Source organism: Hemitrygon akajei, chromosome 11 (genome assembly GCF_048418815.1).
Source record: "Hemitrygon akajei chromosome 11, sHemAka1.3, whole genome shotgun sequence".
Lineage (NCBI taxonomy): Eukaryota > Metazoa > Chordata > Chondrichthyes > Myliobatiformes > Dasyatidae > Hemitrygon > Hemitrygon akajei.
The window spans coordinates 39,241,683-39,258,259 of NC_133134.1; the positions used below are offsets into that span (position 1 = coordinate 39,241,683).

Genomic DNA, 16,577 nt, shown 5'->3' on the forward strand with positions numbered 1-16,577 from the left:
GTGGATGCGGTTGTTCCTGTTAGAACTGTTCGCTGCTATCCCAATAATAAGCCCTGGATCACTAGTCACATCAAAGGCCTCCTAAACCAGAAGAAGAGGGCCTTTAAAGAGGGTGATCGGTTGGAGCTTAAAAGAGTTCAGAAGGAACTCAGAGTACAGATAAGGGGGGCAAAGGAGCAGTATAGGAGAAAGTTAGAACAAAAGCTGCAGGAAAAAAGCATGAAGGAGGTGTGGGATGGGATGAAGATCATCACCGGATGTGGTGCAAAGCGGGGGGCAAACATAAGTGGAGATGTGGAGAAAGCGAACCAGCTGAACAACTTCTTCAATAGGTTCGACAGCACAATCTCACCCTCAATGCAGAACTCCACACCAGGCTTACTTCCCTCACAGGAAAATAGCCACTCACAGGAGACCTGGCCCACGTCCAGGTTTACGGCTGCACAGGTGGAAGGTCAACTGAGGAAGATCTGTACCAGCAAGGCGGCTGGACCGGATGGAGTTTCCCCACGATTACTAAGGGCCTGTGCGACTGAACTGGGAGAACCACTACAGCGCATCTTCAACATGAGTCTAGATCAGAGAAGAGTACCCAGACAGTGGAAAACATCTTGTATTGTCCCGGTACCGAAGAAACCACAGCCAAAGGAGTTGAATGACTTCAGACCTGTTGCCTTGACGTCGCAAGTGATGAAGACCATGGAGCGGCTGATAATACAGAATCTGAGGCCACAAACCAGGCACGCCCGGGATCCGCTTCAGTTTGCGTATAAGGAGAAGGTGGGAGTGGAGGATGCTATCACGTATTTGCTGCACAAATCACTCTCTCACCTAGATGGGGTCAGTTGTGCTGTGAGGATTACATTCCTTGACTTCTCTAGTGCCTTTAACACCATCCAGCCCAAGATATTAAAGCACAAACTAACGGAGATGGGAGTAGACTCTTACATGGTGGATTGGATAGTGGACTACTTGACAGATAGACCTCAGTATGTGCGGTTGGGAGACTGTAGGTCTGACACAGTGGTCAGCAGCACAGGAGCGCCACAGGGAACCGTACTCTCTCCGGTCCTGTTCACCCTGTACACATCTGACTTCCAATATAACTCGGAGTCCTGCCATGTGCAGAAGTTCGCTGATGACACGGCCATAGTGGGGTGTGTCAGGAATGGACAGGAGGAGGAGTATAGGAAACTGATACAGGACTTTGTGATATGGTGCAACTCAAACTACCTGCGTCTCAATGTCACCAAGACCAAGGAGATGGTGGTGGACTTTAGGAGACCTAGGACTCACATGGAGCCAGTGATCATTAATGGAGAGTGTGTGGAGCAGGTTAAGACCTACAAGTATCTGGGAGTACAGTTGGACGAGAAGCTAGACTGGACTGCCAACACAGATGCCTTGTGCAGGAAGGCACAGAGTCGACTGTACTTCCTTAGAAGGTTGGCGTCATTTAATGTCTGCAGTGAGATGCTGAAGATGTTCTATAGGTCAGTTGTTGAGAGCGCCCTCTTCTTTGTGGTGGCGTGTTGGGGAGGAAGCATTAAGAAGAAGGACGCCTCACGTCTTAATAAGCTGATAAGGAAGGCGGGCTCTGTCGTGGGCAAAGTACTGGAGAGTTTAACATCGGTAGCTGAGCGAAGGGCGCTGAGTAGGCTACGGTCAATTATGGAAAACCCTGAACATCCTCTACATAGCACCATCCAGAGACAGAGAAGCAGTTTCAGCGACAGGTTACTGTCGATGCAATGCTCCTCAGACAGGATGAAGAGGTCAATACTCCCCAATGCCATTAGGCTTTACAATTCAACTGCCAGGACTTAAGAACTTTTTAAAGCTATTATTAATGCTTTTTGAGCTAGTGATTTAGATGCATATCATATTATATTATTACTGAGTTAAGTATTGTATGTAATGAGTTTTTGCTACAACAAGTGTACGGGACATTGGAAAAAATGCTGAATTTCCCCATGGGGATGAATAAAGTATCTATCTATCTATCTATCTATCTAACAAAACAGACTACACCAGAAAATCCACATAATGTTTGGCAATCCCCAAATTCAGAGTCTGGAGAGGCTGCTGCGTATTAATATTGTGCTACCATCTTAGCGCATTCCCCGGAAAGGAGCTCTAAATCCACCAGACAAAACAAGACTACCCAGACACACCAAGTCACCAAGATTTAACTGTATAACAAGGAGTAGAGATGGTTGCTTAAGAAGAATGAGATCTGACAAGACGCAATCTTGACACTAGAAAGAAGGGGAAAGGAGAAGTCAAAGAGCAGAAAAAAAAAGCCCAGAGAACAAATCTAGATCAGGGTGGGGTGAGTACATCTCTGCATCTACACCAGGAGTACAGTGATAACACCTCCCCTTTAATGCACTTAGTCCTTTTGCCTACAATGTTGTGTTGACCTTTTAAATAACTTAAAGTCAATCTAACACTTCCCTCCCACATTGTCTGCTATTTTTCTTTCATCCATGTGCCTAAGTCTCCTAAATGTCCCTAATGTATTTGCCTCCACCACCACCTTTGGCAGCACATTCCACACACCCACGATTCTATGTAAAAATAAAAAAAAACCTCCAATTTTCCACCACCATACTTTCCTCCTTAGAGTTACAGAGTACTTACCACATGTACTGACATAATCTGACATTAGGTTAGTGTTTTTCCCCATTCTTTGTGCCTGCTTTAATATTTGAAAGTAGGCAATGATCAAAAATCATTGATAGTCTATAAGCCACATTCACAAATTATAATATAGATCAGTTTACAAACATTTAATGTGTATGGTTATCGGGGCATTAGAGAATGAAAGGAGATTAGTGAGAGGTATACAAAATTATGAGGGACATAGATAGGGTAAATCCAAGCAGGGTTTTTCCTGCAGGGAAGGCTAGAAACAGAGGTCATGGGTTAAGGTAAAATGTTTAATTGGAAAATGAGAGGGAATTTCTTCACTCAAAGGGTGGTGAGAGGGTGGAATGAGTTGCCACCAGAAGTGGTGGATGTGGGTTTATTAATGAATTTTACTACCAAGCCTGAATAGATTAGCTACATCTGCTTTTCCAATTAACCAGCTGTGGCTACAAGGAGTGGCAAGGTGTACAGCAGGTTTGCTGCATCACAGGAACATGGGTTTGATCCTGATATCAGTTGCTATCTGTGTGGGGACATTGTTAGTTTTAGCTTATGAAGCAATAAATTGATCAACTCTTGCCCATATTACCTGCACTTGAAGTCAGACGACCCAGCAGCCAGCAGAACATTATTGGGATGCCAGTCCAGACTCAGGATAGTGGAGCGAATTGGTTTCTTAATATGTTTGCAAACCCACCTAAAAAATACACATACCAGATTAAACTGAGGTGATGTGATATGCAGACAATCCAACTTTTTGCACGATTCTCCATTTCCCTTCATGCCATACATCTACAGAAGTGAAATCCCTGGGTTAATGGGCTTTGCGTTAATAAGACTTGCACAGTTGAAAAATATATTTCTGCTCATCAGCAAAAGGGAGAGTTTCAATTTCAGCGATAATTGCCAGGCTTTGTTTTGATAGAGCATGACATCATGTTAAGTTCCATCTGCTCTGCCTCTTTGAGAAGACCCAGCACTAACTAGTCAACCGTTGTGGTGTTTCTCAGTTGACACACCATGCATCATCGTGGCTGCTCTAAATAAGACACACAAAAGAGAAGTTTTTTTCTGGTGGTAAAAATCAAGTGCGTGCGTGCAAGTTAAAAAGTAGCGATTATGGGCTTTCAGCTTTTTCCCTGCAGCCCAATTGAATCAGGATTCATTGGTAAGGGCAAATAAAAATAAGTAAGGACAAGTGGACTGGCCGTTGTTGGAGTGGACCAATGTTAGAATAAGGAGACTTTAGCTCAACAGGCTTGGGCGAGGCAAGTTTCTGGTAAGATTCTTCAGTCTTTGTTGGTGTGTTAGTGAAATTAGTGAGAAGTTAGAGGATTAGGAAGCTTTTAAAAACCAACATAAGGTAATGTAAAAGCCATAAGAAGGGAAAAAGATGAAATTTGAAGGTAAGCTAGCTAGCCAATAATATCAAATAAGATACCAAAAGTTTTTTTTCTATGCAAGAGTAGATATCAGATCACTGGAAAACGATGCTGGGGAGGTAGTTAGGGGGAACAAGGAAGTAGCAGATGAACTAATGTATATTGCATCAGTTTTAACCGCAGAAGACACTAGCATCATGCCAGAAGTTTGAGAGTGTTGGGGCAGAAATGTGTGCAGTTGGTATTGCTAGGGAGAAGTTGCTTGGGAAGTTGAGAAGTCTGAAGGTAGACAAGTCATCTAGATCAGATGGATTACACCCCAGGGTTCTGAAAGAGGTAGCTGAAGAGACTGAGGAGCCATTAGTAATGATCTTTCAAGAATCACTAGATTCTAGCATTGTTCCAGAGGACTCTACTCCACTCTTCAAGAATGGAAGGAGTCAGAAGAAAGAAAATAATAGGCCAGTTAACCTGCCTTCAATGGTTGAGAAGATGACAGAGTTGATTGCTACAGCTGAGATCTCAGTGTACTCGGAGGCACAAAAGCTTTCCTGATAAATTTGTTAGAATTCTTTGAGAAAATAACAAGCAGGATAATCAAAGGAGAATTGATGGATATTGAGTACTTGGATTTTGAACAGGCCTTTGACATGGTGCCACACATGAGGCTGCTTTACAAGATAAGAACCCATGGTATTAAGGGGAGATATTAGCATGGATAGGGGATTTGCTGATTAGCAGGAGACAAAGAATGGGCATAAAGGGAGCCTTTGCTGACTGGCTGCCAGTGACTAGTGGTGTTCCACAGGGGTTGGTGTTCTTTTTATGTGATATGTCAATGATTTGAATGATGGAATTTATGGCTTTGCAGCTACATCTGCGAATGATACAAAGATAGGTGGAGAGACAGGTAGTGTGGAGGAAGCAGGGAGGTTGCAGAAGGACTTAAGACATTAGGAGAATGGGCAAAGAAGTGGCAGATGGAATACTGTGTTAGGAAGTGTAAAGTCATGTGCTTTGGTAGAAGGAATAAAAGCATAAATTTGTTTCTAAATGGGGGGTTGGATTTCAAAAATCTGAAGAGCAAAGGAACTTGGGAGTCCTTGTGCAAGATTTCCTAAAGCTTAACTTGCAAGTTGAGTCGGCTGTGAGGAAGACAAATATAAACCATATAACAATTACAGCACGGAAACAGGCCATCTCGGCCCTTCTAGTCCATGCCGAATGCTTGCACTCAGCCCATAACCCTCCATTCCTTTCCTGTCCATATACCTATCCAATTTTACTTTAAATGACAATATCGAACCTGCCTCTACCGCTTCTACTGAAAGCTTGTTCCACACAGCTACCACTCTGAGTAAAGTTGTTCCCCCTCGTGTTACCCCTGAACTTTTGTCCCTTAACTCTCAACTCATGTCCTCTTGTTTGAATCTCCCCTACTCTCAAAGGAAAAAGCCTATCTATCTCCTCTATCTATCAACTCTATCTATCCCCCTCATAATTTTAAATACCTCTATTAAGTCCCCCCTCAACATTCTACGCTCCAAAGAATAAAGACCTAACTTCTTCAAACTTTCTCTGTAAATGCAATGTTAACATTCATTTCAAGAGTTTAGAATATAAAAACAATGAGGTAATGCTGAGATTTTATAATTCACCAGTAGGGCCTCACTTGGAGGGCTGTGAGCATTTTTGGGCCCCTTACTTAAGAAAGGATGTACTGACAATGGATGAGGGTTCAGAGGAGATTCACGAGACTGATTCTGAGAATGAAAGGCTTATTGTATAAGGGACGTTGACAGCTCTGGGCCTATACTCACTGGAATTTAGAAGAATTAGGGTTGATCTTATTGAAGCCTAGTGAATGTTGAAAGGCCTAGCTGGAATGAATGTGGGGAGGATGTTTCCTATAGCGGGCGAGTCTAAAGACCAGCCTCAGAATAGAGGGATGTCAATTTAGAATGGATAGGAGGAGGAATTTCTTCAGCCAGAGGGTGGTGAATCTGTGGAATTCGTTGCCACAGGCAGCTGTGGAGGCCAGGACGTTGGGTGTATTTAAGGTGGAGGTTGATAGGTTCTTGATTACACAGCATGTGAAGGGTTACAGGAAGAAGGCAGGAGAATTGGATTGAGAGGAAAAATGGATCAGCCAGGATGAAATGGTGCAGCAGACTCAGTGGGCCTAATTCTGCTCCTATGTCTTATGGTCTTATGGTTTAAATAGTCTGTTCAGCCCATTTCACCACTTAATAAGCAATTCCACTTTCTTGCTGTGTTTTCTCTAGCAATTCACAATTTGCCAATCAGGATGGGCCACAGCAGCGTAGTGGTTAGTGTAACAGTATTACAGCTTGGGACAGCTAAGTTTGGAGTTCAATTCCGGTGCCATCTGTAAGGAGTTTCGGTACATCCTTACCTCAGAATGTATGGGTTTTCCCCACATGTTCCCATTTCCTCCCACAGTCCAAGGATGCACCGGGTAAGTTAACTGGTCATTGTAAATTGTCCTGTGATTAGGTTAGGGTTAAATCAGGGTTGTCAGAGCTGCATGGCCAGAAGGGCTACTCAGCACTGTATCTCGAAATAAAAATAAAAACAAATTTAATTTATATTTATGAACTAGATAGTGTAATGTATCAGACCTTGTAGGAAAGGGTGGTATAAGGAATTTTCAAATAGCAGTGGAAGTCTGAGTGAGTGAGAAATTGGCCAAGCAGTGCATAATATACAAAAATATTAGGTTCTCTCAATTTTTAGAAAATAGAAAAAATATTCTATTTAAATGGTGAGAAAGTAGTAAATGTTGGTGAGCAGACCTTTGTGTTCTGGTTCTTCAAATTTAAAAAGTAAACATGCAAGCAGTTATGAAAGTACACTCCATATTACAGAAAGGAAATCCTGCAGCAATGGTTCAGGGTTCTTTTCTGAGAATCCAGCTGAAATACTTGTCCATTTTGGTCTATGTACTTAAAAAATGACAAACTGGCCCTGAAATCAGTGTGATGCAGTTTCATCAAGTTTTTATGTGGTTATTACACGAAGGGGGAATCAAGAAAGATTAGCCTGTAAGCATTGGAGATGAGAAATGAGAGGTGAATCATATTCAAACACACAAATTAGATGAATTAACAAAATAGATATTGTGGCTGTTTCTTGAGAACTCATATTCCAGAATTAGGGGACGTTGGCTCAAGGGATCATTCCAGAAACTTTGGTATATTTTCCTCAATGCTGAGGAAGAACAGCTCTGTTGGAAAATGTCCTAGAAAATTCCAATACATCCGAATGGGACACAAACTGAAGTTTCTGACAGGAGATCCATGACAGAAATGGTTATTTTCACCCTTCCCCATTTGCAGATACGGGAAAATCTTGGCCATTTGATTCTTCTTTTTGATGTGGGACCTTGCCATAGAATAAAAAAACAGATGCAGATTTTACTGCATTACATCAGTGTCTACAAGTAAGAAGTCACTACATTGCTTGTAAAATTTAATAGGGTATAATGAGGGAATACTAAATGTTAAATAAGCACTAGTCTTGGGATATAATATTATCCATTTTTCACATTCATTGTTCTCTAGTTTCTCAGTACTGTTTGATTGACTACGAGTTGCTTTATACTATACTGTATACAGTTAGATTGTAGGCTGCCCGACTGCATTTCAGACTGAGCTTCCTACTACTTATACTGCAGACTCACCAGTCATTCTCCTTCTCAAAGTAGCAGATTGAAATTAACCGGGATCCACTGCCAACAGCAAACTTATTCTCCTTTGGTGACCACTTCACACATCTGGCAGCACGATTGATTCTTAGGATGACAAGAGTTGGCTTCCAGACATTGCCCTTCAGGGACCAGACGTAGGCATTACGGTCAGTTCCACAGGTCACAATTCGATTGCTTTCTGGGGCCCAGCTAATCCCTAAATCAGGAAAAGGCCAATGGACCAAGTTGATTATTAGAAAGAATGACAATCTTCAAAGAGTCCAATGATACTTTTAATACCTGCAACCATGGGAAATTTGTAAAGACTAATCGGGGTCTCCTGCAGACGATGACAATAGTGGCTGTAAAAATAAGGAAGCCACCAATAACAAATTTAGGAGAAACTTCTTTATCAGATAGCAATGACATTCTGGTTAAGTGAAGTTGCACATTTAAGATGAAGCTGGATAGCCCTGAGGCATATTGAAATATAAAGATGTTAATTATTGTAGATGGAAGATAATACCACCACAGTTCAGAGATCCAATTGATCTTATAGTGAAAATACAATTATGTATAATCCTGAGTGTGCTGTCAATCTGTATCCAATAAATGGGTAGCTAGACTGAATTTAAATGAAGATTATTTGGCCCCCTTTACATTTTATCAAAGCAGTTGTATTACACTTCAGTATAAAGAGCCTGCTGAAAACCTGATACACTTTGCTGTTTGCTGTATTTGTATATAACTTATAATAATGAATTGTCTGTCTGTTGAAGTAAATTTTCTCATCTTGAAGTCTGCATTTGTTAAACTCACACTTATTATGCCCTATCAAATATGTGCTACATTGGAGTATTTTATAGCACAGAGAATCCCTATTATATATAGCTGTAAATCTATGATACACATTTATTCCATGCAAACACTAAATTAGAATAGTGGTTCTCAACCACCGGGCCGTGGACCGGTACTGGGCTGCAAAGCATGTGCTACTGGGCCGCGAGGAAACAATATGAGTCAGCCGCACCTTTCCTCATTCCGTCACACCCACTGTTGAACTTGAATGCACGCGAGGTCATCAGCGTCCTAAACGCAGTGATACCCTCGTGCCAGGGATCACTGGTTGGCCTTGGGTAACTGGCCGGCGAGAAGTGCCGTTGCTACTGGCCTGGAGTGCGGACAGATGGGCACAGCCTCTAAACCTGTTTAGCACACCGAATGTTTGTGGGGAGCCCAGTGCTAAAATATTCACAGATGACCTAATCCAGGCTCAGGGTTTCGTAAGTAGCAGAGCAGCTACCTTGCTGCGATCTACTGAAAGTCATCCCTCGAGCCAAACTTTTGTCGGCCAATAAGTTCTACCTATCTACTGGGGGGGGGGGAGGGGCAAGCGCGCGCCCTGTCGCACTCCTTGCTCACTTGGTCAGACGCTCTATCCAGACTGCGACCACTGCGACCCCGCCATGGGGACCTCTGGTCCTTACCTTGTCCTCTCACTGATGTTTTGCAATGATTTTATATGTTCATATGAGGAAAACACGCGCTGTGTGTTTAATATCCAAACGTTACTTAAAACGTTATGATGCTATTGACTTATAAGTGAGTTATAATTATCACTATATTCATGCGAGGACAATATGCACTGTGTGTTTAATATTAAATTCATTAGATAAACCCTTTTAGAAACAAAATTGAGTGTATTAGACACTAACAAGTAACTTATAGTTGACTTATCACCTATATTCCGGTCGTGATTAACACCCCCCCCCCAACCACCGCCGGCCGGTCCGCAAGAATATTGTCAATATTAAACCGGTCCGCGGTGGGGAAAAAAAAGGTTGGTGACCCCTGAATTAGAAAATTGTTGAACACAAGTATTGGCAGTAAATATTCAAAAACACTAATTTACATAAATCATATCAAAGACTTGAGTAGGTAGAAGTGCAGACCAAAATTCTCCATGCCAGACTTCAGAAAATTGTCTTTAAAGTATTTTATATTTTTAGTATTTTTTTCTTTTCTGCCACACCAAGCAATGAGAAAGGATGTGCTCTAGAACATCCTGAAGCTGTGGAAAAGGATTTGCATACACATGTTCATTCTTATGAGATAAAACTGTGCATAATTTCCTTAAAATATTTTGGGACATTATAGGAACAAGAAAACCATCTGTGATGGAATTAATTGGCATCTATTATGAAACATAAAAACATGAGACCATTCAGCCCTTCTGACATTTAATGTTATCCTTCCAATCATCTATCACAAACCATACTTCTGTGCTCTCCAGATATTCCTTGAGGCTTTTCACATATAGAAATGCATGCCTCTTATGAAATAAACTTTATAAATGATGATCGTTTAAGGTGTTTTTCTGCCCCAAATATTGGGTGGTTGCACGAGCATGACCTTATACTTCTCTCATTTCTTGGCATATAAAGTAATTCACATGGTCTCTCACCTGTCACATGTCCACTATGCTCCTTCAGCTCATGAATTCTATTCCACTTGGATCCTTCTTTCTTGTAAATGTGAACTTCATGATTGTTGGGACACAGTGCAATTTCTGTGAAAACAATGTATAAACCACATGTCTAAGCTAGAAACCAAATTAAGGAACAATGCGTGAAAAGTTCGGAAACATGGGCGAACTGTTCAAAAAGCAGGAAGTTAAAATTGAGAAGAGAATGTTTGTTACAAAAAAGGTGACAAGAGGGAAGGATGTAGAATGCAAATTGTGTCATCAAAACATTGATTTCTGAGAGAAATAATGTGACAATTGCTTAATGTACCAAAATGGGCTGAGCTTGTTCAGCACAAAACCCTTCATAACAGAACATATGAAGAATCAACAAAGATGAGGAATGTAGAATTAGATTACAGGAAAACAGTGAGGAAGAGGGCACAGTGAAGAATGGAAAACTAGAGGAGCAAGGAAATGGAAGAATTTGTAAATGATGAGCCAGCAGGATTTCAGACATAGCTTTGTATCATTTAATTCTTCACTGACAAATATTAAAGAAGTTAAGCAACATTTGGCAAAGACGGTTTAAATACCAAACTCAAAGCACCAGCTACCTCTGTGCAGGGACAAACTTCAGGAGGTTTTAATCACATGATTACCCACACCCTAATACTCCAGCCTTCAAACCAATGGCTCCATCTGCAATATTTTACTATTTTTGTCTTAAAAGTGATTGTTTTCAAGTGAAATGAAAAACTGCCCTCCCAACTGTCCAATGGTTTGTCTTTGAGTACAGGAGTGTCCAAGGAATTAATTTTCAATCCCTAGTGACAACTGAACACTACCACAAAGTAGCTTTGAGATCTTTATTGAAGCTCCCCCCCCCCCCCCACCCCCAGATATTTAAAAGAAATTTTAAAACTTTACTCATTCTTAATACATAAAATACTGGCATTTTCTAGGGTGACAGGGTGGAGATACGTGTCTACCAAAGGAGGTGTGAAGTGCTCCTTCCCTCTGCAATCCCACAGGTCACCCCAGGCAAGGTGGTGGATGGTTTTGAGCAGCTGGTGCATATCACAAGTCCTGGTTATGTGGCCACTGACTCCAGGCAGAGAGTATTGATAATGGCTGGGATGACAAATTTTGTAAAGTCACTGCCCAGAAGGAGGCAATGGCAAATCACTTCTACTGAAAAATTTGCCAAGACAATCTTAGTTAAAGACCATGATCACCTACATCATAAGACACAGTACATAATAATGATAGCGGGCCATTTAATTGTCATCCTAAAAAAGTTGGAAAGGAGTCAGGCTCTGATTAGAAAGAAAAGAGACATGAGTAAATATGATTAATGCAAAATTCCTTTGACTGTGCAAAGACCTGATAAACAAATTTTATTTTTAAATCCTTGTGTTGATGTGATACCATTAATTATTTGCTAATGACCAAGGAACCAAGTATTCTTCCATTTTAAAAGAGAAACTATGTTGCTATTCTTCATAACCGGCCTTCAATAAGAAGAAAATTCACTCAAGGGCATTAACTCATCCTATTCAATCAGACCACTTCCTATTCAATTTCTAGCACTAATGTTATTATGCTAATGCACACATTTGCAATAACCTTTTCTCTAGCATGATGCTAATGGATTCTGGCTGTTTGAAACACAATGTAGAAACTGGGGAACTTTCCAGAGTTGATAAGGAGTTTCCAGTAGCTGATTGAGATTACCAGGGCTCTGAAGATATTGGAACAAAGTCTGGGTCATACTCTTAGACACAAGTCCACTAAGTTGATGCTTGTGGCTGAAGGACCTTGGAGTTAGCTAACGGTAGAGAAGTTCTCAGGTGCACCAATGTGGTGTACAGTCTATTAGTTTGTATACTTGGAAGCTTATCCACTGGATTGGAGGATGACTTTACATAAATATATGAATTGAGAACTGGAGTAGGCTGATGACCACTTAATAAGAACCTGGTGGATGTGACTGTAAACACGTCTACATTCCTTGCTTTTGAAAAATCTATTTACCAGATCATCAACTATCTCTAGAGGAAGAGAATTCTAAAGAAAGAAGTGAGTGAGAGTGAGGTTTATTTATTTATTTATTTTACACACACAAAACTCTCCACTCTGTCAAGAGTGGGTCTTGTAACTATTAATCGATTCACCTGGAAATCTTCTGACAGCATGGTAGGGAAAATGCTGAAGTCCGTTCCAAACATTTAGAAAATAGTGAATAGCCAAAGTTAGTATGGATTTCGAAAGGGAAATAGTGTTTTTTTTGAGGATCCAGGTGAAAAAAAAATGAATGGGTTTAAATCTGATAGGATATACTTGGACTTCTGCAAGGTCATAACATAAAAAATAGGCACAGGAGTCAGCCATTTAGCCCATTAGGCCTACTCCACCATTCAATAAGATCAGGCTGATCTCAGTAGACTCAGCTCCACCCACTTTCCCTTCCCCTACAGATCTTAGTTCCCATGCACGCAAAAAAAAGTCTCAAATATACTTAATGAGATGGCCTCTACCGCTTCCCTGGGAAAAGAATTCCACAGATTCATTACTCTCTGGGAAAAGGTATTTCACCTTATCGCCATCCTGAATCCATTCCCTAAATCTTGAGCCTAGGTCCCCAAGTACTTGTCTCATAAAAAGTCGTACATAAAAGTGTCATTTCCAAATTTTAGCAGGGCAAGTGAGGTGCAAGCGCCTGGTATGGATCAAGAACTGGTTGTCAGACAGGAAACAAAGGGTAGGAATAAACAGATCCCTCTCGAGTGGCAGGCAGTGACTAGTGGGATACTGACAGTTCAGTGATTCTGACAGAACAACTGTATTGACAATATACATTAACAATATTAATATTACCAAGTTTACAGATGACATAAACCTCGATGGGAGTGTGAGCTCTGAGGAGGAAGCAGAGAAGCATCAATGTGATTTGGACAAGTTCTTCCTCAAAATTTACTTGTTTTTTTTTTGTGGCATGAACATATTTAACAACCATTGTTTCAATACCTTTATGCAAGTAAAATTTGAGGTCCCAGCAAAACAAACCAAATAAAAAGAGACCCACTTATGGCAACGATTTTCCATTAACCTGCCAATCCTCTACATAAATTTGAAATGTTTGCAATAACCTTTGATGTATCAACTTATCATATTCCTTTTGGAATTTTTAATACATCTATTTCATCTCCTTTATCTACAGCACCTGTTACTTCTCCAAAAACAGACAGCTAAAGGTGTTAAGGTAAGTGCAGGTGTTAAATAGTACAACCATACTTGTTGGTTTATGAGTCAAGCTGTTGTCCCTTGGATTTTTTTTGTTAACTATCCTCCAATTACAAATTAAATGCATTTATTGTAAAATATGCTGTCCCTAATTTTGAGTTAGAAGGCAACTTTTAACAGCCTTTCCAAAACAATTCCATGTGCTTCATATTGGTTTACATATAATTCATATTATTGTACATCTGACAAATATTATTAAATATCAATGTTTTCCAGGGCAAGACAATGCTAATGTTACTATGATCTAACCGACATCACTAAGGCAGATAAACAACTGGATATAGAAAAATAAATTTAATTTTTCTCGTCCCAAGTGGTACTTGGGTATTTAAATATTTAAAAGGTCTTCAGTGTCACTGGAAGCATAAGGTTCCTTCTTATAGCATGGGAAAAGGATCAAAGGTGATCAGAACTCAAGTTGCAACACTGTCCTTATTAGATAATGACCAGTGATGGGAGTCTGTTCTTGTTATTTTAATCCAACATCCCAATGAGGGTAGAATGACGATGTACAGTGTAATTTTGATACTAGGGCTTAAAAATGTTGTGTGTTTGCTTCATTCAAAAGAATATGTAAAAAAACTCAGAAGTTTTATAATAATTTTGCCAAATTTATTCTATGGAGAATTCTGCACAGTGTTCAGTAATGTTAGTTTCTTAGCAGATTTCCTGAAAGTAAAATGTGCAAGTCAAGGTAAATGAAAGACTGCATGAATTAAACTCGGTGTTCTTCAGTTAGGGATGGAAGGTTTACTTTGGGATAACAGAAGACATCAATCTCCCCAAACCAATGGCATTTGAGTGATTCACGTTGGAAGTGAACATATATTTTATTATGACCATGTTCATGCATTATCGTGACAACAAACATAGAACAATCCCAACCTCTAGTTGTATGTACACCCAAATCTGAATGTAAAATTTCCTTTTGGAAGTGCTCCAAAGCGTATAGTGGATTTCCAATACTATTTTATTTAAAACTTAGCTCAATCCCGAATGGAGCTGATGCAGAGATGTGTGATTGTGGTGAGACTACATGGCCACTGCATCCTTTGGATAAGGAGGTCTCCCTTTTTTATTCACTATGTTCACAGCCAGGCTGGTGTAAAGAGCCACCATTCAGCAAAGCTACAGGAGGTCATTTTAAAAACAAAAATTAGGAGAAATGTTAGAAAACCTGAATGATATTTTTATACTGTATAAATGCAGCAAATCCAAATAGTTCTGTAGATTTATACACTAGGAACCAAATTAATATCAGACTGCAAGCAAAGAGGAATCGATGGCCTCTGTGCTAGATCGATTCTGTGCCATTTCCTCATTCATTATTCATTCCCTTTTTGTAACTAATCCTATTTAGATTGATTTATTAATTTCAAAACTCAATATTTTCAAATCTTCCCTTAGCTTTTCAGTCTGAAGAGGTGACCTCTTCCTGCCATGCAATTCTGTGCACATTTTCTACTCTGAGCACAGTATTTCTTTCTTTGATCCTGCACACTGCCTACCCCAACCCAGCTCCTTTGATACTCGCTTTTCCCTTCTACATTTTTGCTTTTCCTTTTACTCCTTCCAAAGCCCCGTCTCCCCCAATTAATCATTCCATATGTTTCTCCTGTCCCCACATCCAGCATATATTGTATCCCAGTTTTTTTTATTGCACAGCATTGAGAAAATATTATTTCTCAACTCTAGGAACCCGGGTCAATTCTGACTTCAGATGCTGTCTGTGTGGAGTTTGCATGTTCTTCCTGTGACTCCTTGAATTTCTGCTGGTTGCTTTGTTCTCCTCTCGAAAAATCTACATTGATTAACTGATGACTGTAAATTACCTCTCAGAATAGGCAACTGGCAATAGAATTAAAAGGGACTAATATACAATCCGTTGGAGGAACCCAACAGGTCAAGCAGCATTACTCTTGCAGCAGATTGTTGCTCCAGATACAAACACCTCTAGTCTCTTGTGTCTCCCAGTGGAAGGAAGTGATGGGCATGAGAGACAGGAAAAGTTATAGGGAAATTAAAAAGGGAATGGGGCTTATGGTATTGCCCTGCTGAAAGCTAAACTGGACCTAATGGGCTAAATGGCCACCTCCTGTGCTGTGAGCAAGAAGTTACTGGAATTCTTATGTTCCAAGTACGCAGCCTTAGAACCATTTTACATGAGACAAACTTGGCAACAGAAGAACGGTATGTATATATAATAACCATTCTTCAGTAATTGCCAAAGCCAGTTTTAGTGAGTGCTAGACCGGCAAAAGGCCAGAATGAAGGCAATTCAAATCCAAATGCAGTTGCAATTAGTTACATTATGTCTGTTATTACTGATAGTAGTGTACTCCAGCCTTTGGTTGGAATAAAACTATCTTGTGGTCTTATGATGGATGAGGGAAAGATCAGAGATTTCAGGGCTGATATGGCTGATCCCAGTGACCAAGTTATGAAGGAAAGCTTTGCTCTAGAGCTTAAAAAAAGAGAATCAGAGAAGATCTTCCTGAAATAAACACAACAGCAGAATAAGTAATGGCTAACTGAAAAAGTAATATTGACCGCATACCTTGGATAGTCAGTTAAAATGAGATGCTTGTCCGCCTACTTGGAAAATGAACTTTCTGACCTAGCTCTGCACTTAACCTACAGGGAGGACAGGGATCCCAATTAAAAACAGAGGCCTGGGCTTCACAGCTGGTCACGTTCATGTCACTACTGCATTTGAATGGGACTTAACCAGAGTAATCTCTGCAGGTCTTCCATGGTGTATGTCTAAAATTCTTCACTGGTAACAGAAGGAGAGCTTGTCTACTCCCAGCAAGGAAAATCATCAATTCTCTCCACCCTCACAACCCCATCCCCACCGTAACACCCATCCACTTCCCATGGATTCTACCTTCAACTTACTTTTTTTATATATTTATTCTCCCCAAATTTGAGAATACTTTATCTTTCTCTACTTGTGGTTTGTTTTCTTTCCATCTATTGCTGTCATATTGTGCACAATATGTCTGCCACTTGACATGCTCAGCCCCACATTTGATTTGAAGTCATCATTACCACTCTGGCTACC

At 40.4% G+C, this 16,577-nt stretch overlaps 1 protein-coding gene across 1 annotated transcript in view; it reads right to left on the reverse strand.

Annotated features, from left to right (window-relative positions):
* arpc1b (actin related protein 2/3 complex, subunit 1B) overlaps window positions 1-16,577 on the reverse strand; it is a 51,677-nt gene that overhangs the window by 17,275 nt on the left and 17,825 nt on the right. Inside the window, exons 3-5 of the mRNA XM_073060662.1 lie at window positions 10,208-10,312; window positions 7,738-7,960; window positions 3,242-3,349 (exon numbers count right to left, since the gene is read on the reverse strand). Of these exons, the coding sequence (XP_072916763.1) occupies window positions 3,242-3,349; window positions 7,738-7,960; window positions 10,208-10,312 (436 nt within the window). The remainder of the gene's footprint in view (window positions 1-3,241; window positions 3,350-7,737; window positions 7,961-10,207; window positions 10,313-16,577) is intronic.